Here is a 26486-nt window from a genome sequence, read left to right as displayed (position 1 = left end):
TGAGGTAACATATGGAATCGCTTTTAATGATGTATAAAGAACTGATCGTTTTGACAGCTCACAATTAAGGATGGTGACCACAAAAACAAACAAGCAAACAGCTAAAGGGGGGGGAAAAAGTGTTTAATGACTGACATTGGTGTTATTCCAGTACTTCCCTGTGCAGAGGGAGAGAGCTTTCTTGGTGCTGGTCATTTCAGCTGGGTCAGGACCGACTTTCTTTGGGTCAGAAATTTCAGCACTGAAGTAAGTGCTGCGTGAGGAAGAAAAGCTCCCCAGCCTGGTTATCTTAAGATACCACTGACACATTCTGTTTCTTTCAGTAATTGTTAGTGATGTGACCAGGCAGGTGAGGTTGACCCTGACACTGGAAAACCAGGCTGAGCACAATAACATGCTCCTGATTATATCTATTTTGTCATCTTACTAAAGAAGGCTGTTTCCCCTCAAAAGCAACTTTGGCATTTTATCTTTAACAAGCCACATACTTAGCCTGGGATCCAGCCATGCTGAGGTCTGAAGGGTGTCTTGCATTACAGGACGTGGGCATCATAGGCTGAATAGGCTGGCTGAGCAACAGTCTTGCACATGGAAAAAAAAGAAAAAGCGATACTGCTGTAAGATAAAGACCATAATATGCCTTGTTTTGAAAACCAGGACACTTGCAGATATGACACAAGACTGAGTGTAGGAGATGTAACCTCAGCTCTGCTGAGTGGAGGTTTGGGGCTGTGCATTCCAGCTGGGGTCACATGTGTGCCCTTCTGAGGTGCTGGGTTTCAGCAAGGGGAAACTTCTATCATTCCTGCTGGTTTCAGTGGGAATGGGTTGTATTGCCTCAGTGTTCAACTGTCTTCCTTTTTTTCCTCTTGGTTCAATCACTTAGGTTGGAAAAGGCGTTCAAGACTACCACATCCAACCATCAACCTCATTCCAAGTCCACTGCTAAGCCATATCCCTTTAGTACCACAACCACACATCTCTTCCCTGAGCACTCTGTTCCAGTGCTTGACCAGCCCCTCTGTGAATAAATTCATTCTGATATCCAAGCTAAACCTCCCCTGGTGTGATATGGCGCCATTTCCTTGAGTCCCATCACTTGTCATCTGAGAAAAGAGACAGACGCCCACCTCACTGCAGCCTCCTTTCAGGTTGCTGTAGACAGCAATGATGTCTCCCATGAGTCTTCTCCAAACTAAACAGCCCCAGTTCCCTCAGCTGCTCCTCATAACTCCTGTCTTATGGTCCCTTCTCCAGATTAACTGCTCCACTGTGTGTGTGTTTGACCTGCTCAGTGTCCTCGCAGTAGAGGGGCCCAAAACTGAACACAGCACTCAAGGTGCAGTCTCACCACTTCCAAGTACAGAGGGACAATCACTTCTTCATCCTGATGGCCACACTGTTTCTGACACTGGCCCAGATGCTGCTGGCCTCTTTGCCCACCTAGGCACACTGCCGGCTTGTGTTCAGCCAACTGCTGATCAGCACCCCCAGATCCTTTTATGCTGGGCAACATTCCAACCAAGATGCATACACTTAGTTGGAACTGGAGCCTCACCCCCTCCCTCACTCCCACAGGGCAGCCTGAGGCATTGGACATCTCAAGGCCATGAAGCAGTCTGTGTTGTACCCTACCTGAGCTGCTGGTCATGGCTGCAGCCAGCAGTGGATGCACCGGGACCAGAGCTGGGGCCAGGGCCTCGGCGGGACAGAGGGGTGGAGGGGCCAAACAATGTGGCCGTGCTGCGAGTTGGGCGGCTGCTGCCTGTCGTCAGCTCAGTGTTCCTCTCTGCCTTCGGGCCCTGCAAGAGAGCAAGGAGGCGGCTGAGGGTTAGGCCTGGCTAGCAGGAATCATAGAATCATTAAGGTTGGAAAAGACCTCTCAGATCCTCTAGTCCAACCAGCAGCCCACCCCCACCATGCCCACTGCCCACGTCCCTCAGTGCCACATCCACACGGCTCCTAAACACCTCCAGGGACAGTGACTGCACCACCTCCCTGGGCAGCCTGTGCCACCGCAGCACCGCTCTGTGTGAGAAGGTTTTCCCAGTTTTTCCCTGAATTACCATTTCTAAGGAAAAATTTAATTGTCTTTCTATTTGTTCACTTTTAAACAGTTACGTTAATGTGGGCCACTAGGAGGTTCAGTGCTAAGGCTGAGGGCTCTAGCCCTAGAGCCCTTACCTCATCTTGGTGTAGATACATTCACTGTGCACTCTGACAACACCAATAGAGGCTGTGGCTCAGTTGAAGCACAACTGGCAGGTGGAAGAGCAAAGAAGGAAGTGCCCAGAAGTCTGCAGTAAGACAGAACTGCTGTGCCAGGATCTCACAAGTCTTGGTTACAAACACTTGATGCTGCACTTCCATTTCCCCATGCATCTCACATCAATATCCAAGCACTCCAACAGCATGCCATCATGGCAGGCAGCAAGTAACTCTCCTGACTGAGATCTTAAAAAGGGGTTTAAGGTGAAGTAAAAGCTATAGGGACACACTTTATATAGTCTGCATGTAGTCAGAAGAATAGGGAAGGAAAGGCATAATTGCAGGACTGATGTGATTTTACTTGCTTGTCTTGTAACAGCTCAGTGTCTCTTTTCCATATGCATGCTTCTGTAGTCAAATAAATGATTACCTGGCTCGATATCACACTTGCTTCCCTCAGTACTTGCTGGCTCGGTGTTTGTGGAGATGCAATTTGCCCTGGGAGCTGAGGACTGGGGACAAGCTGCTGCTGAGAAATGACCCCCGATCTCTGCTGTAGTGGCTGTGGCTCTGGTTGCTGAATATTGCTGAAGCTCAGGGACACCGCTGGCTGCTGTAGGAACATCTGGGAAGGAACAGAGGAGATGTCTTAGTGACATAAACCAATCGTTACACGTAATGAGGGTAATGGATTTAAATCTAGAGATATTTCCTAAAGTAATCACAGCTCTGAATTCACCGTGCATTTACTGTTAGTTAACATATAACATATATAACGTATATATAGGAAATAACGTATTTCCTATGTTAATGATTCTGCTGTCTTTGGTTTCTTTCCTTCTCCTTCTAAAAGTGCATCATAACTTGTGAAAAGTTAAAGGTAAAAGCCTTCACTCCACGGGGCAGGCAGGGCCTGTCTGAGGGCGGTTAACAGTGCATTTGTCATATTCTGGGGCACCCTGACCAGAAAGCAAAGAGTAACTCTGTGTGTTTTTAATCCTTTCATTTTTCCTTTCAACAAATCAGTCTGTCTTTCAGGCAAGGCTGCTATTGAATTTGTCTCGGAAAATTCAACACCTTCTGTAAAGTTAGGTCGCTGAACGTATTTAATGAGGCCACAGCGAGGCCAGAGTTGTCCGTGTTGAATGGCTGTGTCCTTATCATTGAGAAGATGTGTAAACAGGCAGTCGCTGTCATTTATCTGATTTCCCATCAGGAAGCTGTCACCTGGTGTTCTTCCTAATCATGCCATGCATTCAGCTTGTGTAGGAGAACTAGAAGCCACTCTGCAAATGATTTACTCTCCATTCTTGCACTGCAAGATGAATCTTTCTTCTTCAAAAGCTGCAGGGCTTTGGAATCTTTTTGCTTTTCTTCTAGAGGCTATTTCTTTTACTAGAGCTATACAAAAGAAAAAGGCATCTTTTAGAACTATTCATAATTAACGCTACCAAGACATCTGTGCAGTATTTCAAATCTATCCTCTTGCCATCGAGGACTGTACAAAGAGGTGCTTCCCAGGTAGTTGAAGGCATTTTTGGCCCAGATTCTGGTCCCACACCACTACTACAAGTGTGGAACTCCATTGCTATAAGTGGAACTACCGAGAGTTTAAATGAAATCAGAATCACAATTGTTCTCTTCATTATTCATCCATCAGTCTCACGCACAGCAGTACGTCTGAGGTACAGCCAGTAATTAGTACACCTTTATGCAGCTCATTGCTATATTAGCAGTTCCCTAAACTATCATGTCCCCTGTCATTTCTTTTGGAAAAAAAAACCAAAATCCCACACCTTTCTCCAAAGAACCGACACAATGCATTGATTTTCTTTGGGTAAGTGTGGGCTGATCTACCATATTTGTGCTTATTTATCTAGCTTTAAAAACATAGTTTTAATTCAAATATAATGAATCTCTGCCTGCCAAGATTTTACTCCGAAACAAGGTAGAGACAAATCTTACATTAATCAGTTACTTTAATGAGAGAAGTAGGCAATTAATGAAAGTGTTAATAGACCTCAAGCAACGATGTGGTGTGTTTCAGGTCCTGTAGACTAACTAAACTCAAAGATGCTTGACAGAAATAAATGGGTCAAGTCACAGAGTTGTGGCTGCTTGCAGCAGGTCTGAAATTAGCTCCGAGTGTTTTCCTTTAAAAACCCTGCTCGCTGAGTTTGGAGCCATTGCATACCAGAAAGACAGATGGTCTTGAAACTTCTGCCAAGTAAATAGGTCTTATTATGAATAAATCAAAGGCAGAAATTATGAAAATTCACTTTCTTGTTTATTTTTGTTATATAGAAGCTCAGCTTTGGACACGTTTGGTAAATGAACTTGATTAACTCCAGCAATGAAACCACTCTCCACTGATATAAACTGTTTGATGTAAAATTCAGAGGAGGCAAAGCAAGTGGCCTGTTTCCAAACACGTCACGTGGACTGTGAGCCCACTGTTCCCAACAAGGCTGGCACAAGGTATGATCTTAAGGAGCAACATCTTAAGCGTCCTTCCTGGATATGGTGCACAGTGCTGGTGAAATATTAAGTCCATCCAATGCGAACTCAGTATCCATCAATGCAAATGCTGGACAGGGTGGAACTTGCAGCAGATGACTTGCTCTGCAGTGAGCTGCCTGTGTGCCTGCCTTACTTGGAGGCAAAGGCTAAGTAGCTTATCGTTGACAGGAAGCAGAGTAACCTACTTTGCAACTACCAGAGTGTGCCACTGGGTAGGAACGTGCACAGTTGGCAGCCACACTATGAATTTACAACCAAGTTTATTGCAGTAAGCCAATTTCTTTTGTTCATGTGTTCATGCCCTGAGAGGCCTATGAGTGTTTCGTATCGAGGGATGCTCTCCGTTGTGTTGAAATGGACAAAGCAGCATTATTACTGACTGAACACAAACGTCCTGCAAAAACAAGCTGAGGGCAGGAAGCAGTGGTGTCATCTAACCTTTATCCCTACAGAACTGGAAGACTCAAGACACCTCATAAAATACAACTTAACTTGAGAGAGTACTGAAGTAGGGAGCTGCTACCTGCAAGTTAAGCCTGAAAGCAAAAACGTACAGAACAGGTTTTTCATAATGTATCTCTTGTGATAGTCCTGCCTGAATTCCTCTGAAACTCTGCAGCTTTAAATAGCAACAGAAACCCCACAATAAATAAATCTTTTCCAGTCGGAACAAATCCAAACAGATAAATCAGCAGCCCCATAACTGCGCTGCCAATAATGACATGTCTTGTGGCTGATTTTGTGAACTGCAAGATCAGAGAAGCATCTTACAAATATTTTTTAATTGGCCAGCTTGTTAACATATGCAGCAAAGCTGCAAGGGAGGGAAGGGGCCCTCTGACACCCCTTGAGATAGTCGGTCTCTGCAGCTAATGGGTGAATTGTACTGGCAAGATGTGAGAGAGACAGCTCTTTGACTGACTCTTTGCTGCTTGGATAATCAGGTGATGACAGCTCTTCGTTACAGGAATCAGGACTCCCTCAGTAAAATACCTGCAGAGGAGAGAGGTGCAGCACTGGGGATCTGAGATTCACTGACTTTGAAGAGAGATTGGCTTGCAAATTATGGGTGGATATGTATGCTCTCATTTTCACTTCTTGCAAGCTGCTCCGTCTCAGCTCTTCTTTCTGCCTTCCTTTCCACCCGCAATTCATTAGCCAGACTGTTCAAATCTGGCACAGACAACGACATCCTTCAGACTTCTGAGGTTACTCCTGCTGCTGCTGCCCTTAATGCTTTTGTTGGTCAGGAGAGCAGTACCAGGGACTTAATGGGGTTTTGAGCACTTTGTTCAGGGCCTATGGCCCTCCTGCTAGCTTCATCTTTCATTGCGCAAGGCTCTTGGAAACTGTTACAAATGCAGAGGACTGAGCTTGACATCTGTCCGGTTGGGAAAGTGCTTCTTGGTGAAGTGATGCATTACACCTTTGAAGACCTCTGAAGGAAATGGAAATTGGGCTTTAATTCCCCACGGTGCTACCTGTACACTTTGGGACGATATGCTAATAAAGGAGCTAGCAAGTGAAAACCAGGGAACGCTTCCCCCTTTGTGGCCAGCCCACGGCACTCCCCCATGTTCACAACCAGCACAGCCCCGTTCTCTCTGTGGAATATTAAGAAGAACAGAAATGTGCTCAACAGTAAGGCTCTTCTGTTTGCTGCTACGCTTTGCAGCCTTGTTAATAGACACGGGTTGATGTCTGCAGCCATGCAGCTCCCTCAGTGATGAAATCTGTTTGGCAGAGCACATGGTTAGATTTCCAACATCACAGTTTACTCCTGCGAGTCACAGAAGTGCTACAAGTGCAATTGTGAGGCTTTATTTTAAATTGCCCCTAGCAAAGTACTGCAAAGCTAATCCCCGGACCCACTCCATCCTTGCAATGGCACAGTAATCTCTTTCTTTCTTCTTTTTTCAATCTAGAGAAAGCAGGAGAAGTAAAAGTGTGACTGCTGGTGGCTTGCTGCCTCCTGAGGTTGTTTTTGGGGGGACAGATCCCAGAGCAGGAATACCCTCCCCAAACAGCTATACAAAAACATAATCTCTTTCTTGCGTGTCAGAAGGTGCTCTCATTTTCTATTTTTTTCCTGGATTATGTGAAAAGGGGGAAAAGAAGGATCGGGGTATATAAATATTGAAGACTTCACAGAGGGATAGCTATGTTTTTTTGCACAATTAGAAGAAGTGAAAATATCACGTCTCTTGGTATTCATGATAACAGTAACAGCGTTCAGACACATGCCAAGATTCTGAATATTCTGGACAATTGCAGAGGGACTTCTTCCTGCTAATCATTGTCACTGCAGAACCAGTAGAGGAAATACGCTGAAACTAAGCCTGGTCTGCCTGTATGTTTGTATAGGAACACGAACAGGGAGCTCTGCTTTCAGGATCCTTCACTGCTGTGCTGCCTTACAGTAGTGCATGTGCAGTATCTTAGGTGGCAGTGTTTCAAATTTGGCTTCACCGATCCCTTAATTGGCTAAACATACAATCCCAAATGGTTTTAATACGTGAAAATGCATTTCACAGGTGCTGATGAGAGGTGAGATTCTATTTCTGTGCAAGTCGGAAGCAAATTTCCCATTGGCTTTAGCAGGTCCCATGTTTTCATCCTGTGCTTAAAATGTTATTTGAGACTTTAATTTCTGTGGCAGAGCTCTTCTTCCAAAAATCTTGTTAGCACAATGTTCACAGTGGGTCTCCAGTGCAACATTTATAGCAAGGGTCATTTAACCTGGTATTCATAGTTACATAATAAGGAACAGAGAAGTAATCAACCTGCTTTTAGGAAACTGCTATAAAAGTGGATGATTTCTTACATTTGTCATTAAAAGAAACCTGAGATGTACTAAACTGAACTTGCTGGTGCAGTAGGGATCGGGGGCGGTACAAAGTAGACATTGTACCAGCTCTGTGCAGAAGATATCAAAGACATAAGACAGCAGCACCGGTCAGTTTCACCCTGAAGGCTTGGGCTGGTCGAGTGACAAATACACTTAGACACCTCCCAGCTGTAAAGGAATGAACAGCAGCAGAGGTTTTGGAGGTTTTAATGTGAGAAGGGAATTCATCTCCTGTACTCTGTGTCCCAGCTGTGGTAGGGTTGGGAAAACAGGGAATGAGTGATCTGAAAAAGATGAGCACTTGGGGAGTGCCTGAAGGAGGGCTGGTGACTAAGGGAGGGACAGATGTGGTACTGAGCACCCTTGATGTCCCCATAAAACACACAGTGGATTGATGGAAACTAATGAACTGGAGAGAAACAATCAGTGCCGAGTATGAATGTGAACACGTTTCCATTACAGCTGCTCACTCAGAAGACTTAGCAGATAAAGTATTAAAACATTAGTCTAAATGACCCAAATTCTTCCACCCACCACTATGGCTGAGATATTTCTTTTTTCTCTTCTTCCGGAGAGCTCTTAATCTTTCCTGAAGTAAACCACTCCAGAGGCTTTCAGAGGGCAACATCCTCATTCAGGTGAGTTGGCTTTCTCATGTCCACATGCCATAGCCCCAGCATGTCCAATCCACGACCCATGGGCTGCATGTGGCCAGGCACAGATCTCAGTGCAGCCTACCCCCTAGCCTCCCTACCCCTCACTATAAAGGCAGTGGCTCTTCCTGCTTGGGTGCACAACCATCACTCAGAAAGGACCAAACTGTGTGCTGTTAACCATATCTGGGCTGAACCCAGGGCATGTGGTGCAGGGCAGTGCTAACTCAAATGATAGCAAATAATGTTACGGATTTTGATACACTGGCTTAACACAGTCTTGTGAACAGCAAAAAGTATGCAGCCATGTTCTCCATTGTGATAAAGGAATTTGAAAGCAGGTTTCAAGATTGCAAAAAAAAAAATGTCGTCAGTGTTTTGATATGTTTTCAACTCCATTTTCAATCAGCACAAATACATTACCTGAAATTTTTCAAGTGGAATGTATAGAGTTGCAATCAGATACTGAATTCAAAGATCTGATCATGTCTCTCTACTGGCCTTTCAAAAGCTCCATTTTAGCAAATATATCACCACAGCGAGGTGGTGTGTGGTGCGTATCAGCAGTAATACCACCACAGCAGCTGTGGAACAGCGGGTCACCTCCTCTGGTGCAGATTATTTGCCATGCTTCTTCATGGCTGGTGAAAATGTGTAACTACTGATGCTGACTACGGTGAAAAATAGTGTTTTGTAGCCAAGAATCAGCTCTATCGAACAGTGTTATTGTGCTCATTGTATGGGTTGTATTTTCCATGGAAATAAATAGGAGGCATTACTTGTGGAGCATCCTAAGCATACGTGGCCCAGGACAATTCCTCTTTACTCAATGCAACCCAAGCAAGTGAAAAGGTCGGACACCAGTGCACCTAGGCCCTGGGGCCCATTTTAAGTCACCAGCCCTATCAAGTGCTTCACGGGAGGATACTTGGCCCTCCCAGCAGCAACGTACCTGCACGCTGGAATCCTGGACCAGGCAGAGCTGCTCCTGGATCTTCTGGAGCTCCTCCTGCTGCCAGCGGATGTTGGCCTGCAGGATCCGCGTTCGCTGCTCTAGCTGGTCCTTGATGGTCTGGAACATGCTAAACTGGGCAGAGAACTAAAAAAAAGGGAGGAAAAATTAGGCTTTACAAAGAAAACAAGCCTTCATGCAACACTATTCTGTAAGAAGTTATTAGTTTTTTGACTGCAGAGCACAGTTAAAGGGCTAAAGTATGTGTTTGTAATATACTACCATCTAGGCAGAGATAAATCTTTTCTATTTTCAATTTTACACCCATATATTAAATTGCTTCACTTACAGTGATCTGCTTACAACTGACCCTGTTCTGTTAAGGAATTATCAGAATGCCCGTTTTTGAGAGTACGCTGCTTTAGAATATCAAGAGCATCTTAACTGGATGGCAAATGAGTGCATTTTTATCATTGGCTTGTATTTGGAGCCCTTAGCACAGCATATCTGTCTATTCCAAATGTGTTTTACCAATACTTTCCTTTTTCCATGCAGAAACAGCTGCAGTGCAATGGTTTATTCTGCTGTTTACTTACTATAAGATCATGCCACAGCTCGTCACAGCACACATTTTCTAGATTCCTGCCACTGTGCAGTGGCCAAGCTGCAAGAAATACTCATTAAGCTATTTTTATACATGAGGTAGAACAAATAGCTCGGCTCAGTGGGGGAAAGGCTATCCTAAACAATAATGTAGAATGGAGATTGCTAATGAGGGTCAAGAAGAAAGTGCAGCCTCTATAGCAGCAATGCTTTGCACCAAGTGGGATGGCTCCATAAGCACAGAGGGGACAACATGGCCGTAAATTCCCCATTTTATTTGGTGTTTACAGGTATGATTCAATGTCCACCAAAACTCATTAAAACTTTAATTGGCTTCGGAATTGTTACATTGCACAAATTCATATTCCAAAAGTAAAAAACACACTATGAGACAAACCCACAGTGTTATGGCTTCAAAAAACATCAGTGTGTTTTTCTGTTAACAGGGCATCCAAGAATCCAAAATGTCTTTGAAAAGACGCACTGCTGGAAGCATCCAGGAAAAAAAGAAAGGAGAAAAAGAAAGAAAGAAGACATTTTGCTATGACTTGTTGAACTTGAAGATGGCGCATTGTTCCCATGGCTGTTTTTTGTAGCTCTGTGCTGGTGGGTGAAGCACACGAAAATGTATTGCTGTTGATTTTAAATCATTACTCCATTATTTTATTCAGCATCTTTTATATGTAACATATTTGGTTTCTCATTTCCCACTTAACAGCAACAGTAGTTAGCTGGTCTACCAGATGAGAGCTGCTAAGGAAAAGGGTGAGAAACTTCTTCCTTGCTTTTTCCTACTCTAAGTTTATTGATAATTTTTGCATCGATCCCTATGACTACAAAGCTTCTATTGTTTTTCTGCAGTGAGAAACAGCAATTGACCTGCACTCCAAAGTATTTATCTCAAGATCGTCGACTGTTCTACTAATTAAGGGAGAAATCTGTAATTATATGATACATTAAAAGAGCTTAACTCAAAATGTTCCACAACAAAGCACTGCACTGCTTTAATTTTGTCATTATCATCAGATAAAGTTGACATTCATCTCACTTAGGTAATGGCAAACTCTTTGGGATCCTCAGAAAAGTGCATGGTACAGGTGACTCTACCAGCTTCCCAGGTACAGTCAAACATGACAGACCTAACCTGAGAGATATCTATGATTGCAGAGGATCACAGTTTAATCAAGGGAGGAAAAGATCCTTAAAGAACCATGCAAGCTGAGGTGTTCCCTCACTTGCAGGGTTCTGAGCAGAAGAACAGATGCTTCAAAGACATTCTGTTCCTGCAAGATTTATTAAAATGGTAGCTGGGTACAGGCAAGACACTATTTTTTGCTTGGTTTCCTAATGAAACGAACCTTTCAGTTCCTTCTGCCTTCCTACTTCTAAGCCCAATTCTGGAGACGTGCAACAGAGTTGTGAGAACCTCAACAGCACTGTGCTGCCATGATGCCATGTGAGCTCTGTCCAGACAGTGGGAAAGAGGACCCCCTACTGCACAGACCTGCAGGGCACAGTCCCTGCAAACCTGGTTTCATTGGCTTTGAAGTTCACGGAACAACTCGTTCATTCTCGCTGCTACCAAACAACACCTGTGCAATCCCAAACGGAGTTATTAGTGCTGATTATTATTCAGTCATCAGCATCCACTGTGTTGTAGGGGATTTAATTTATTACAATGAGGGAGACAAACAAACAAATATTCGAATAGGGAGCACTTTGTTTAAGGCAAACCATTGACATTCAGGCAGCACCTAGTGCTGTGCTTTAAGGTTCGTTCAGTAGGCAAGGTTTGCTTCCCCCAATTCAGAAACTGCCAAGGGGCTGCGCCTGTAGCCATGCAACAGAATGGCACCACGGTCTGGTGGTGAGGATGGAGATGCAGCACCAACAAGTGTTGTGCTGGGACAGGGAGGCGGCAGGGCCTTTGGTTAACAACCAGAAAACATCCCTCCAGCAAGGGCTGCGGGATGGAAGAATGGAAAGCAGAAAAAAAGTCATGCAGAACATGCACCGGGTTACAATAAATAAACTAATTGATGTTTGGAAGTGCATTAATGAATAAAGGAGAGGGATATCTGTAAAAGAAAATGAGTGCTCAGAGCAGATAATTGATATGCTGTTTCTTCACCGCATGCTGGTGTGGAATCGTGAAAAGAATATTAAACACAAAAGATAAATGAGAATTTGTTATTTTAAAGCAGGGATCCTCGGGACTTTTTATATTTTATATGCTACTGGAAGAAGCACTGAGATCTTGCAAGATAAGACCATATACAAACAGCAGCAGCAGCTTAGGTCCAGGACTCTGTCATTTCTGAAATCAGAGGATGATGGGACACTCATCACAGCACAACCACAGGGTACAAACAATGAGATGGGAACACGGTGCACCAGTTTGCTCCTTCAAAATCTACTGCAAATCACAGAATCATAGAATCATTAAGGTTGGGAAAGATCACTAAGATCGTCTAGTCCAATTATCAACCATCAACCCAACCAAATGAGACACCGAGATGGCTTTCTGAGCCATCGCCCACATGTGAGATACAGGCTTAAAGATTTAAGTGGAGGAATTTGTCAGTGTAGAGCATGCCCTGCTGTTGCTGGCATGCTCACAAAATGGGTGCTCTTAGTGTGCCCCTTACTGCAGGCTGGTTCTGCCTCTGTGCAGCCAAACAGGTGTTTTAGGAGGGCTTTTGTTAGCTTTGTTTTTTTCATTTTCGTTATGACCTTGATTTTGAAGGGATGTGAAGCAAAGTTGAAAACTGATTTCCCATCTCTGCTTTCTGTCATCCTGCAAAGTAGACGTGGGAACCTATATGCACTTGGACTTCTGCTGAGAATTATGCAGGAAAATATTTAAACACACAAGTGTACAGTTCAGATTACTTTCCCACAGCATTTTGAGAGTTTGAGTGCTGGTGGATTTTTTATTTTAGCTACGAAAGAGATTGTCTAAAAGCCCTCAAGGACCTGGACTCCTGTAATGAATTTATTTATTAGATGAAGGGAAAAAGCAGCAGGAGAGAGGCAAGTGACCTATTCCACTTCCCACCCCCCAACTAACCTGTGCCAGTGGTGCAGGCTGACTTTGCAAAGTTGCTTGAGGCAGCAACTGTTGTGGGAGAAGCTCACATGAAGGCTGAGAAGGCAAGGGAGCCTAGGTTAAAAACAAAGCAAAACAAACAAAGCAAAACTTTATTTATAAGTTTGGCTCCTTTAAATTCTATGTTTCTTCTAATGACCTGGCATTTGTGCAAGTTGTTTGGATTTGCTAAGCTGAGTACATGGCATGTGCCTTCTGCCTTTTGCCTGTCCCTATGGTTCTCTGGAAGTTACCTGCAGTGCAGTAGGCTGGCTGAGCCTGTGTGAAGCTAAGTCCTGCTGCGTGCTGGATGTTCTTTGCAAGGGAGTGCTTGCCTCTGCAGTTAGCTTTGTTGGTGTAGCTGCAAGAAAAGTGAGTTCTGGTGAGTTCTCGCAAACTGCAAATCATTGCCACTGGAAGTCAAGATTATGAGACCTAGCTAAAAATGATTATGGACTGGCTGAATTCCAGCTGGAGCTGAGGCTGTTCTTGTTGGCTTCAGTAGCAGTAGAATTAAACTGATAAGGAGAGTCTAGGCAAAGGCAAAAGTCAAAGAGACAGATTATGGCTCTATGCTCCAGTCAGCAGAAGAAAAGGACCCCAAAGTTCCCTTTGTATGGACTGAATAACTAAATTAAACTCACTGGCTTTTCTTCCAGGCCAAGAAGCAGAAAGAGCACATAAGGTGTACCCAAGTCATGGCTGGAGCATCCTGAATCTTAGCCAGAATTCTTGCCTCAGGCTGCTATTACTCAGGTAAGTCAGGAGAGGCCTTGCATTGCTCATACAGGCATCCTCAAATCTGAAGACACAAGTCCTTATTTTCATAAGAGATCTAAATAGCAAGTCTCATGTCTAGTCCTGCTATCCATTTTCCAGTGTATGGATGGTTGCATTAGACCTTCCTTCTTGTACGTTACCATTGCATTTCATTGTCAATGAAACACATGTATTATCAATACCTCAACAATAATAACTATTACATTAGCAGCTGTGGCATATAGGCACTGTATGAGAACTGTTGAATCATGGCCTGAACCTCTGATTGGCCACCTGAGGTGAGCAATGAGTCAGCCGTGGGAATGCAGGTGAAGGCAATTCAGCTGTGCGAGCAGAAGGGGTGAAATCTGGCTCCACCTCTCGTAGACCCCATTTAAGGGCTGACTGTCACTGGAGAAGGATATATATTTCTGGAGATTGCTCCTCTTGGAGTTTTCCATGTGAGCCTACATGGGTGAGCATTTTTTATCTATTTCTGATTATCCCTTTCTAATCACACCACTCTCTTTCTGTTGATTCTACAGACATGTTTTCTACAACTTGGCAAAATGTGAAATAATACAGCAACCCAGGAAAGCAACTCACATGCTGGGTCAGACTTGGGTGTGTGGGAAGATTTTGGTGAGCTCCTGGATGACACTGAGGGTGTCCGGCTAGCACTGAGGATTGAGGCACCAATATCAAGCGTGTTAAAGTGCTGTTCAGGATCCAAGCTGGAGCCACTGTCCTAAAACAAATGAAGAAGAGAATAGCTATTGCATCTGTTGGGGAAAAACATTTCAAAATGCATCTACCAATACTTGCATACTCAGTTCGTTGTCTGGCCTCTGTGACTTGAGCAGAACTAATCCCAGGGGGGCAAATAGAAGACCTGGGCAACAGTGTCTATGTCCCTTCCAAGCAGCACCTACTTAAAGTTTAAAGTGCTGTCCAATGGGCTGTTGGTGAGGTGAGCTTTAATGAACGTATCCAATTTAATTTAAAATTATTCAAGTGAGCAATGAATTCTGAACTTCTTAGGGAACCTACCTAGAAAGACAGTGCTGAAGTCTTCAGTGATGTTAACATAGGGAAAAAGTTGTGATTCCTGTATGTATTCATGAAAAAAACCTTTCTCACTGTACCTTTAGTGCTGAGGACACAACCTCTGAGGACACTTCTTCCAAGCCCATCTCCTGTCTCCTCTCCACCCGCACATCTGCATAACTGAATATAAAATACAGTTCTGTGGATCAAAGCGGTGGTCATAAAATGTGCTTCAAGCAAATAGAGGAACAAATTACTGTAAAATTTTACTGGCTAAATGGACAGTTTAAAAACTCACTTGCATCAGGTGAAACTGCATAGCATTTGAAAGACTACATTTTAATTTTCATTTCTTCCTCTACCTATCTTCTTGAAGTCAAGAACTGGATTAAACAGGTGAGGTCAAGTTCACATCCTAAGGCTAATCTGTAACTTCACTGAAAAGCTTCCACGCATCTCTTAAAACACATCAGGACTTAAGGAATGGAATGGCTGAGGGATCTGTCTGTTCCCTGTGTTTGCAGACAATGGAAAAATGCAACAGTTACTCTACTCTTAAGCTCGTGGACAACAGATGAAGCATAGCATACAGTAATGCTTAGTCCAATTGTCTTTCTGTGATGAGCATGTTTCATTCAGAGAGCTCAGGGCTTCATTTTTGTTGCACAGAAGACAGGTCTTGTATTGAAGAGCAAGAGTTGGAAGTTGTGAGGATGCCTGTATCTTACTCTCTTTTATGCCCCGCTGCTTGACATACCTTACCACCATGTGTGTGCACACAATGAACTCTGGCTTGGAGTTCCACTGGTGGTATGTGATATAGTAATGGGTCTGGAGCCAGATCCACTGCTGTCCTTTGGTCAGAAACCGATAGCAGCACGACTTCCCCTTGCCAAACTGCATCACTGTCAGGAGAAAGCAGACACAGCTAGTAGCACAGTCATTGATGTGAAAAGGTCATGAAAGCTGAGAAGTGGGACAAAGCTGACTGTGGCCCCACTGACTCCTTAGCATCTTCTGGGTACCTTCTTCTGGCAGTCTGAACAGCACATTCTTTAGCAGGACAATTAGCTTTAACACTAATGGGCACTAACACATTAATGTCTGCTACAACTTAAACATAACTCTTCCTGGCTTATGCGCTGATCGCACACTCCCTAATGAGGCACCTGGGATTAGTTCTAGCACTGATCATCTGAAGACCTGTAGCAGAAAAGCACTGGATAAAAACACTTGAGGAGATGAGTTTTCTGTACAGATAGATGTTAGTGACTGTACAGAATGAAGTGAGTACAGGTGATAACACTGTGCAAACACAGAAATCATTTGAAACTGAAAGGAAATTCACAGATAGACAAGAATTTGAAGGGTAGTAAACTGTGGCGTATTACAGACTTCAAGGATTCAAGGACAAAATTAATCTCTGCTTTTGTTTCAAGGGGATCCCAAACATGCATGTATTTAACCTTTCTATATTTTAATGTCAACTTATAAAAACTAATTTTGGCCGGATATTTTCAGGCCACCCAGAGGCGGTAAGACTGAGATGTTCCATTCAGATCTATAACCAAATATTTGAGAAGGATTGCATCATTTTCTTCACTTCGTAGAAGAGCTTTCCTCTTTAATCTTAGTAGATTATATTTAAATAATCACAGGTAGCACCAAATACATGGTGAACGTTATGGTAAATAGTCTGCAAGAATTTTATCTCCTCAGAGACTGCTTGAACTATTCCTGTATATTTCTGACTAATAAAGCAGGAGTCAAATCTGGCATATTTTACCCATTCAGTTAGTCTCACTAACTGCTGCTTGGAACAGAGAAGGCAAAAGTGCTCGCCTCAGAGCTAAAGGAATTGGTCTCAATCACAGCTGATCATCACTGATGCACCCAGTCTGCTACAACTCCACTAGGGCGCACAGCCATGAAGCAAGGGTGTCATGGCTATATACCCATATACCTCTCCCTGTCTGAGTTCACATCTACTTTAACAGCAGCTATATGTCACTGAGAAAGGTATCCTGGTTAATTCACAGGAACTTGGGCTATGTGATACTTACAGTGTTCGTGGCACCTTGCGAGCAGCTCTAGGTCATCTATATGGTAATAGTCGTAGCCAGAAGTACCCAGCACTTCAAAAGGCAAGTATCCTATGATCGGCGGTGCTCTGCATTTGAGCACAACAGAAGTGAACCCATACAACCACAAAACAAACAGAAGTTCTGCATGTTGACAGGGATGTGCCAAAAGCCCAGAGAAGGGGCACCTTGCCCCCAGCATGAGGCCTGTGACAGCCCCTCGTTTTCAGGGAAGAAGTGCTTGTGGAAAGTAACTTGGTTTCTAAGGGGCCTTCACGTGAGGACATGTGGAATGGGAGTCATAACTCATTGGGAACTGCATATGCAAACATGGGCTGGATTTTGAAGGAGTTATTTCCACAGTTGTATGATAACTGTATATTTTTGCTGTGGGACATGCTTTGGTCCACTGGTATTTTTAAAACAAACAGGAACAAGCTAATCCCAAATGCAGCCTGAGAAACAGAGCAGTTTGTTTTAGAAGACGGACAAAAATAAATGCAGGACGGAATAGTAAATGTTAGCTTTTGTGTTAGCGGTAACTCTCCCATTCACATGATTTAGATGTGAAACATGACACCTTTTGAGAGAATTGTAAATAGTAGTAAACAAACATAAAACACAGACAGGATTGCTCTTCTTGTCACCCACCTGTGATCCAGGAATAAAAACTTCCATTCCAGACTGTGTCTTGACGTGAATTCCTCTAAAGGCTCTTCCACGATGCACATCTCCTGTATGGTGAAGAAAACCAACTTAGTGAGTGTTGCAGCTTCACACCACTACTCCTTCAAGGTTTGTAAGCTATAAATACACAGTACAGAAGAGATTCATATGTTCCCTGCTAGTTCCAAAGAGCAATGCATCACACTTGTTTCTGTGCCACTGGTCCCTTTCCCATCAGTGTGGTCTTATATGACCCCCGTTCTTCCCACTTCATCTGATATCTTCACCACTCACCAACCTCTCACTGGATGTTGCTTTTGGTGGGCATTTGTTCCCTGTTTCTGAGTGGGGGGAACAAGGCCTGGGTTCTTCCTGGCTTCAAGCACAAAGGTATGGGATGACACTGGCAGTGAAAGTTTCTCCCGCAGGTGAGCCTCCATCAGTGCTGTTCAGGACTGCCTGTCTGCTTTCCCCTGACATCCCCCTGCTTCTTGGTACTGTATCCCACTGGGCTGTGGGCTCCGCAATGCCTTCCCATCATATCCTCCACTACTCCTCTTTCTGCTGTTGCCTCCAGGGTCAGAAGTTTTTCAGGCCACCAACCCCCTTTGAGGGGAGAAGCTGATGTGTGCTCTCATCAAGTATTCCTTTTATACTTATTAATGCTCAAGAAAGTGAGTAAAGTTGTTGGCTGCACAGTGGCAGAAGGCTTAGTGCATTGCTTCAATTCCTCTCTCCAGTTTACGCTCAGATCCATGCTGATGCCAGGAATACAGTTCAGGAGTTGCTCAGGTGCAACATGAGAACACTGCTACGTGAAACCAAAGTGCCCAGCCAGTCAGATAAACAGTTCTGCCTCCATCTGAGAGGAGAGAGTCAGGACCACGGGTTACATGACTCATCCAGGTGACCTGGAGAGATCAGCGTTTAGGATTTCCTGGGTGCTCTGGCAGCTGATGTCTCCCTATCCTTGTGTCACTTGTCATCAAGTACAGCCCGTTTTGGTTCTGTGTGCCTTTTAAGATTCTAGCAACCCAGCAATGAGGGAACTGCTCTCAGTGTTCTCAGAGAACCACGGCTCTGTCCTCTGCTCCTAGCACGACTACTGTGGTTAGATTAATGGGAGGTGTCCTCCTACAACCATCAGGGACCCTGCGTGCTGCCAGGGCCGTGAATCAGTCAGGAGAGGTTCAACTCTGTGCAGTGACGGAGCCATGTGATGGGGCAGTGATTTCATCCAGACCAAGCCTCAGATGGGCTTTTTAACCTCTTAACCCCTGAGGATGGGACACCTGATGCAGCAGCTCACATTTGTTAATTAGGTATCCATGGTGTCAGGCATCAGGTTTTGCTGTCTAATCTTTCCAGAAACAACCATTTAACTACGTAGATTTGGGAGGAGGTAAACTATGAGCAGTGACCTGAAGACACCACGGGACACAAATGAGAACCATCTGTGCGTTGTCCCATCGGAGGAACAGAGCACAAACAGCATATCTGCAAAGTGACGTTGTGGTTCCTCACGCAACCAGGGTTCACAGTTCCTGTGTGAGAGGGGCAGAAGAGACACCACTTCTGCAGATTCCGACTCACCCTGATGATCCTCTTCACTAGATTTCTGTGCATGAAATGTGACAGCTGTGATCCATTCAATTAGCAAAGTCGAGTATTTTTGCACACTACCATTTTGATAACTCCAGGAGAGTTTGGGATCACGGATTTGCCCTTACCTTTAAGAACTGAGGCGTTGCCAAACGAACGGTAGCGACAAAGCAGATTTGCTTTCCTGGTGATGCTCTGTAAGCCCTGGGAACAGCCTCATCAAAGCCATTGCAGGTGGAGTTAGGCACTGGCAGGACAAAAAGCGGGACCCAGAGTCATGTTTCATACAGGATCTGCTCTCCCAGCATATTCTGCATACTTGAAGCATACTAGTTTTAATTTTATTCACAGAAGTGCTCTAAAAGCTTTTTAAAGCTGATATGCATATATATATATATATACATATATACAAGTCAGTCATGTTAGGCAGAAAAGCATCAGAGCTTAACTTCAAGTATGAATCTTACAGGTTAATCCTGATAAAAATAAGGCCAAACCTTATCACAGAGTATAAACCAGCTTTCTGCAAAGAAACCCCATACATCCAGTGGCTCTTTTTCACCACTCACAATACATGCTGTAGCAAGCCTAGTGTGCACTACTCCCATGAGACTGGGAAAAAGGCATTGGCAGGAGAGGTGGTGGAAGCAGTTCTTCACGCTGTCGGTGGACAAATGTGGAGGACCAATGGAAGCAAGGCTTCAACAAGCTAGCAGAGCCTGCCCAGGATCCTCAGATGATGAAGTGCTTGTTCCTGTTCTATTTCTGTTCGTGTTGAAGAAGTACAACAAATACTTCATATATGGCACTATCTGCCAGAACTAGACATTTCTTGTGGGCCTACAGGTGTCTCCTAAACACCGGGCAGAAAGAAAAACAGTGTGATGCAGCCAGAGTATCTGTGTTTTTATCCATCTCTCGTGACTGTATGGTTTTTGTGTTGCATTGCAGGCCTGTTAGTACATTCTGCCGTAGAGATGTATTGCCAAAAGAATGTGTTGCCTTACACTTGCCCACAGTCCCGTGTTAAAATGACATAATGCAAATTCATCATCCAAGTTTGAGCTGTTTAGTGATGATAATCCCACTCCCATGGGACTGTAATAAACTGTGTGATAAGCTGCAGTGGGAACTGAACTTGCACTGTCCCCCTTGGAAGCAGATGGTCTCATCCAGCAGACAGAGGTCACCAGTAAGAGTTTATCTAATGTTAATGGTGATTAATGCTAATATGGAGCTCCTTTTCCATTATCCAGCTTAACCATTCTCTTTTCTTTCTATATCCAACTTTATGAAATAGTTTTCTACTGTTTATTTCTTTTGCATAGGGATGAGCACGTCAGCTTCTGTGAAAATGAAGGGTTTTATATCTGTCTGGGGAGGAAATCACTAGCAAATTTTATTCAGGGATGCTTCTGCACTGGGCTTTAGTTCACTGCCATAAATTGTAGAGACTGAAGAAGTCTCAGCTTATTCATCAGATGTACTTCTGGAACCTAGAAACTTATTAAAAACCTTAGCATAACAATACACAGCTGATAACAAGGATAACAGGATATAAGACAGTAAAGCAAGTACTCTGGGGAGAATTCACACCTGTGATTAACTGACTTAGACCACTGTGTGCACAATATATTGTGCCAAAAGGGAGAAGAAAGATTCCTCATCTGAGAAGGCAACACAGATGTGAACATCCACAGAGACTGCAGCTCTCTTGCAGAAGTGTCTTGAGGGCATGGCTGACTGGATATTAAGATAAAAAATATGGGCAAAATTCTCCTCGTTTCACCAGCAAAGCACAATTGCTCTGGGGACATTCTAGGAATATGAATTTCCAGTTCTGCTCCTGGGGTTATGTGCATATAAGAGGGCTTCTACAGGATTATTAGCACAAGGGGTGGGAAAAAGAAGGAAGAGTTAGGAGCTGCCGAAAAGAGGAGAAGCCTTAGTAAAGAGCTCTTGGTTCTGCTCTGATGAGATTATTTCATGCAAGCCTATTGATTTCTGTAGTCAGTCCTGTTTGAAAATTAATGTTTAAAAATTAATGATATGGCTATAAACTCACATTAAGGACATCATAAAAAAGTTACTTCCAAGCTTACTACCTAGTATGTCTTCTGAATTGAAGTCAACGGGCCAATTTCTCTCTACAATGGCCAAGCTCAATAACAAATGTTTGTAAGCTGGGATCAAAGAAAAATAGAATAAAATAGAATAGAATAGAATAGAATAGAATAGAATAGAATAGAATAGAATAGAATAGAATAGAATAGAATAGAATAGAATAGAATAGAATAGAATAGAATAGAATAGAATAGAATAGAATAGAATAGTTCAGTTGGAAGGGACCTTCAAAGACCATTGAGTCCAACCTGACAACTTCACCAGAAGTTACTGAGGGCATTATCCAAATGCTTCTCAAATGCAGACAGGACACCAACAACCTCTCAACCTCTCTAGGAAGCCTGTTGCAGTGTTTGAGCACCCTCACATTGAAAAAAATATTTCCTAATGCCCAGTCTGACCCTTCCCTGGCACAGCTTTGTGTCATTCCCATCCTGCCATCGGTTCCCAGGAGCAGAACTTGGCACCTCCCTCTGCTTTTCCTCCTCAGGGTGCTGCAGGGAGCAGTGAGGTCAACTCTCAGCTTCCTTCTCTCCAAACTTCACAACCCAGTGCCCTCAGCCTCTTCTCACAAGACATGCCTTCAGCCCTGCTACCAGCTTTGGAGCCCTCCTCTGGATGCTTTCAAGGACTTCACCATTCTTTTTATATTGTAGAGCCCTGAACTGAACACCACGTTCAAAGTGAGGCCACAGTAATGCTAAATATAGTGAGAGAATCACCTCTCTTGACTGGCTGGCTATTCTGTGTTCATTGGAACCCAAAACATAAGAAATAAAAATAAAATAAGCACATGCAGCCTCCAAAGTTCAGGTATAATAAATTAACCTAGTTACTGACGCCACGGGCTTGCAAATGACACCAGGTCCAGGAGAACTGCTGGAAGACGAGTGAGTTGCGCCAAAGACAGCAGATGGCTTTTTTGATGTCAACTGTTTGATGTAAATGGACACGAATCAGAGACATTCTGTTCCCAGAAGAAAGCAGAATACATCCCTGAACGTGGCATTTACAAAATAGGATTACATTTCCAAGAAGTAAATGCAATCCTAAAGGGGTAACAATTGTCATATAATATAGCTGTATAGCATTTTTGCGATCTCATCACCGAGAATGTTGAACTTAGAGTTGGTGAGGGAATAAGCTCGAGGAGATGAGGTAGAGCTGGCCTGGCTGAAAGTGATCCAGCCTACAAACTGATCTGTGCTGTCTCCATACACAACTGTTGTTGATAAAGTCCAAAGCATGAATAGCCTCCATGATGCTGGCAGATAACCACCAACTTGAAATGTGAGTCTCGATCTGAAAATAACAACTACCATGACTAAAAGTAACAAATGCATGTGACTTGTTTCTGGATTAGTTTCCTCCCGACTTATTCTGTTGATATCTGTTCTTTCCACAGCTCTGTTTGCACAGCCTATTTGCCTCTTCTGTTGCAGATGGTCAGCAAATTCCAACCTTTTCTGTTTCACTGAATCATAGAATGGCTGTGGTTGGAAAAGACCTTAAAGTTCATACTGTTCCAACCCCCTGCCATGGGCAGGACTGTCACCCACCAGGTCAGGCTGCCCAGGGCCTCCATGCAACCTGGCCTTGGGTACCTGGATAGCTGTTGCTATCTTTCAAGTTTAATTTAAACAAGAGAGCTGCACGCAGAATTTAAAATGATATCCTGATGTAATCTTTTAAACACACTTCCTAAAAATCATACTTTATCATTTGCAGGGTCCACTGGAAAGAAAAAAATGTGCACAGCATCTTTGGGTTACAAAGTTACCCAAAACTTTGGTTACTCTTTCAGTGGGTTACTCTTTCAGTGTACAACAGAAAAACAGTTTACATAGGATGAAGTCTAAGGCTTTGGTGATATGTACACCTAGAAGTCTTGGCGTGCTTTTCACAGGTGTCTGATGAAAATGTAGATCAGGCTATAAGCAGATGGGGCCAGGTCATGGCGGGCATGTGTATTTCACAACTAAATGATTCAGACAACGTATCTTGAATAGGGAATTAAAAGACTGTGTGAGAAAACTAAACACACGGTCAAAGGTGGAACGGTTGTCTCATGTTTATCAGTAGCTGATTGTGCTCCTTGGCATGAGTTTTAATAATTTTCATGGTTACTTATCAGATCTGCTGCTAGAGCTACAACACAATTCTTTTGCAGTGGAGGTATTAAAGGACCTGCAAATATCATGTAAGAAGATAGAAATAAACTGATTTGCTTGTACACAGGGTTTAAAAATAAAAGGATGAGGAACATTAAGGACAAGATGTTAAAAATAAGTAATGTAGAAAGCCCTTAGCTACCACAGATAAAAAGATTTTTGCCCTTGGGGATTCAAATCATGCCACACGAAATGAATGAAAGCATGCTTAAAAAAAAAACAGATGACACATTATTCTGTTAATAATAGCACAGCCGCGGGTTGCTCGGTCATCTTATTTTAACTTGGGATGCTTTAGACATATTCCTTCTGTAAAAGCAAGCTTCTCGTGTATGTCATTTTAAAGAAGAAATCCTTCCTTCCTGTTTTGCAAGTAGATGCTAATGTTTAAAGAACCAGTTTTAGTGACTGCCAAACAGAATGGTAATTTTGAAAACGATGAGCAAACAGACCAGCACAAAACCAACAGTGTTTCACACAAATGAATTCAGACCACGGATAAGCAGAGCATTCAGCAATTAATATATGTAATGAAGAACTCTAAAGTACTAATGGCAAGCAAGGCTGCACTCGATAGCTTTGAGTGAACAACAATGACGGTCTCCATACATCACTGTCCATTTGGATCTGCTCTCTCCTTTTTCCTCCTCCTGCTCCTCATGCTGCCATCCTATGTGGATCTGAACCCCATGCAGACTGTTTAGGACATGAATTTTTTCACTGATGTGCCCACAGAGAGTCTGTCATAAGTGATGCATGTTGCTAACTGCAGCTTCTACTACTTTCTTCACAGTAAATAATAATATGTGGCTGTCAGTTCTCATCAAAACATTCATTTCGAGTTCTTCCTGTTATCAGATGTTTCTGCATATGCTTGTAGAGGCTCAAGATCAATGTGTCTTCTGTATAAATCTGTTTATTTCCTTCAAAATGGAACTCAGACTAAGTTAATCATTCTGGGAGAGTGTTTTTTCTTTTCTCCCTGGCATAATCATTTCCTTGATGGTTATTGTTATCTCCAAGAGACACATCAGCTAACAGTAGAGCTATCTGCTATTATTAGCACCCAGTAACTAGATAACTGAGTTTCCATCTAATTGGGAACAAAGATGCGCAGTTTTAAATCCCACTATAATATTTAATTATACTACTTGATCATGAACTCTTTCCACAAAACAGCTTTCTGCTCCTTTAAGAGGAAAACCTCACACTTTTTGGCTATAAGGCCACGTCTGCCCCTTTAAAGATGACGGTGGTCCTTTTTGCTTTTGGTAAGCTATTTGGAAGGCCGACCTCAGGCTTTGCCCCTTTCAAAAGTGTTTTAGACAAGTATGTCACCTCAGGAATACGATACCAAAGCCAATATTTGGTTATATGATTAGGAAAGATCTTCTGTTTATAAATGAACAAACAATTTTTCACAGGGGGGATAAATCCAGCCTGCCTTATCTTTTCTTATCAGAGTGAGCTATTAAGCGGCTTTGTAACATAATTTGTTCTCACCTAAATTGACATTTCATACTGGAAGATAAACATTCCCTTCAGCTTTTTGGAGAACCGTCTTCATTACTTTTTTCCCCTCTCAGCCCTCAGATGAAAGTGGTTGGGAACCACTACCTTACGCACTGGTAACGCTGACCTGAGCCTGCCCCATACCACATCCTGCTGTCAACAGGGGCAGTGGTGGCACTCAGTCCCCTCAGATATCTGATGGATTCAGCTCTCTGGGCTACAGGAAAGGCCTCAGTTAATTAAGTGGTGATAGTCCTGGGATGGATGTGGTCCTAGGCACCCTGCTCCGGGTAGCCCTGCTGGTGCAGGGGTTGGGTCAGAGGGACCCAGGGGGCCCTGCCAGCCTCAGCCATCCTGAGATATACTGAAAGGTGTTCCTGTTTGAAACAAAACAACAACAACAAAAAACAGCCAACCAAAAAAAAAAGCCCCTGTAATCTTTTCCTCTGTGAACAACCAGGCCTTTCCCACCAAAAGAGATGGAACTCAGCCCTCCTCTTCTGAGTGGCCCAGAGACCATCTCTCCAGGGGCTTCTCAGTCTTCTTGTCAGGTTACAGCCCTGCTTTTCTCATTGAAGCTTAATTAATGATGATTATATAATCCTCCCAAATGGAAAATCAAATCTCTTGTATTTGATTTAGCACAGGCAGTGACTCATGCAGTTGCTCGGCACAGCTTGCACTGCTGCTTGGCTGCTCGGCCCCTCTTGCCTGGGCACATCTAATTTGAGGGGGTTCACTCCTGTGCAGGCAGCTTGTGCCGCATCCCTGGTTCAGAAACAACTGCCAAAACGCCTGTGCACTAGGTATCACAGAGCACACAGCCATGCCCAGAACCAGCTTAGGTGGATGTTGCTATGAACCTGGCTTGAGCCAGAGCATCTCCTCTCGCTTCCAGATATAGCTGAGCAGAGAGCTCTAGGGACAGTGATCTTCTGAAAGACTGAACGCATGCTGGCAGCAATGTAAACTTCACTGGCAGTTTCAGGGAGCTGCATGTATATCCCCCTGCCCTGCACCATCTCTCTACCTCTCTTTTAAGATGGGGGAAAGCTATTCCTTTACAGGCTCTGTGTAGGCTACACAAGGCTGTACAACAGCAACCATGGTGGCACACCACCATGGTATAAATCAGGTATTTATTCTTCTTTAGGGGAAAAATAAATCTTACTGGTGTCTCAGTGTTATAGTAAAACAGCCTTTAAAGCTGAAGAGGGAATTAGCCCCACAGCTCCTGATGAAGTTAGGGAGAGCAGCTAAGCCCCTAAGACTGTCTAAGTCTCAGTCCTTCAACTTAATCCATTCAAACCCATCCCTATATGATGTTCTTGGCCATAAGTCACAATGTGATTAACAGAGAAGGTATGAGGGAGGAAGAATGGACTCTGATACCCCAAGACACATCACTCTCTTCCCCTAAGTATTGCTGTTATGTCAGCAATGGAAAAGAGTAAAACAGGTCTGAGAAAAGAATTCAAGGGAGGTTATGTAAAAGGTTATGTAGAAGTAGGATAAATCTAGTGACGTTTCTGTTAAAGAGGCCAAAGATGTACCTACCCGTACTTCAAAACACTCAATGAAGGCTGAGAAGAAGAGGTTAGGACTGTCGTTAGGATCATCCCTACCACAACAACACTAGGTCAGTGGGAATA

General features: G+C 43.5%; 1 protein-coding gene across 8 annotated transcripts in view; it reads right to left on the bottom strand.

Annotated features, from left to right (window-relative positions):
- The window catches only part of NPAS2 (neuronal PAS domain protein 2), a 96529-nt gene that overhangs the window by 3948 nt on the left and 66095 nt on the right, over positions 1–26486 (bottom strand). For 6 of the 8 annotated variants that reach the window (XM_072355935.1, XM_072355992.1, XM_072355945.1 and 3 more), the window contains 12 exons: positions 19156–19274; positions 17411–17493; positions 16742–16848; positions 15436–15583; positions 14777–14858; positions 14238–14379; positions 13127–13233; positions 12855–12947; positions 9182–9328; positions 2639–2833; positions 1636–1802; positions 489–581 (listed from right to left, as the gene is read on the bottom strand). In XM_072355935.1, coding sequence (XP_072212036.1) covers positions 489–581; positions 1636–1802; positions 2639–2833; positions 9182–9328; positions 12855–12947; positions 13127–13233; positions 14238–14379; positions 14777–14858; positions 15436–15583; positions 16742–16848; positions 17411–17493; positions 19156–19274 — 1483 coding nt within the window. The remainder of the gene's footprint in view (positions 1–488; positions 582–1635; positions 1803–2638; positions 2834–9181; positions 9329–12854; positions 12948–13126; positions 13234–14237; positions 14380–14776; positions 14859–15435; positions 15584–16741; positions 16849–17410; positions 17494–19155; positions 19275–26486) is intronic. The other 2 variants (XM_072355964.1, XM_072356001.1) reach the window with 2 other exon arrangements.

The sequence above is a fragment of the Excalfactoria chinensis genome, chromosome 1 (assembly GCF_039878825.1).
Source record: "Excalfactoria chinensis isolate bCotChi1 chromosome 1, bCotChi1.hap2, whole genome shotgun sequence".
In the NCBI taxonomy this organism is placed as follows: Eukaryota; Metazoa; Chordata; class Aves; order Galliformes; family Phasianidae; genus Excalfactoria; species Excalfactoria chinensis.
The sequence above is the reverse complement of the archived record's forward strand: the minus strand, read 5'-3'. Positions and strand labels throughout refer to the sequence as shown.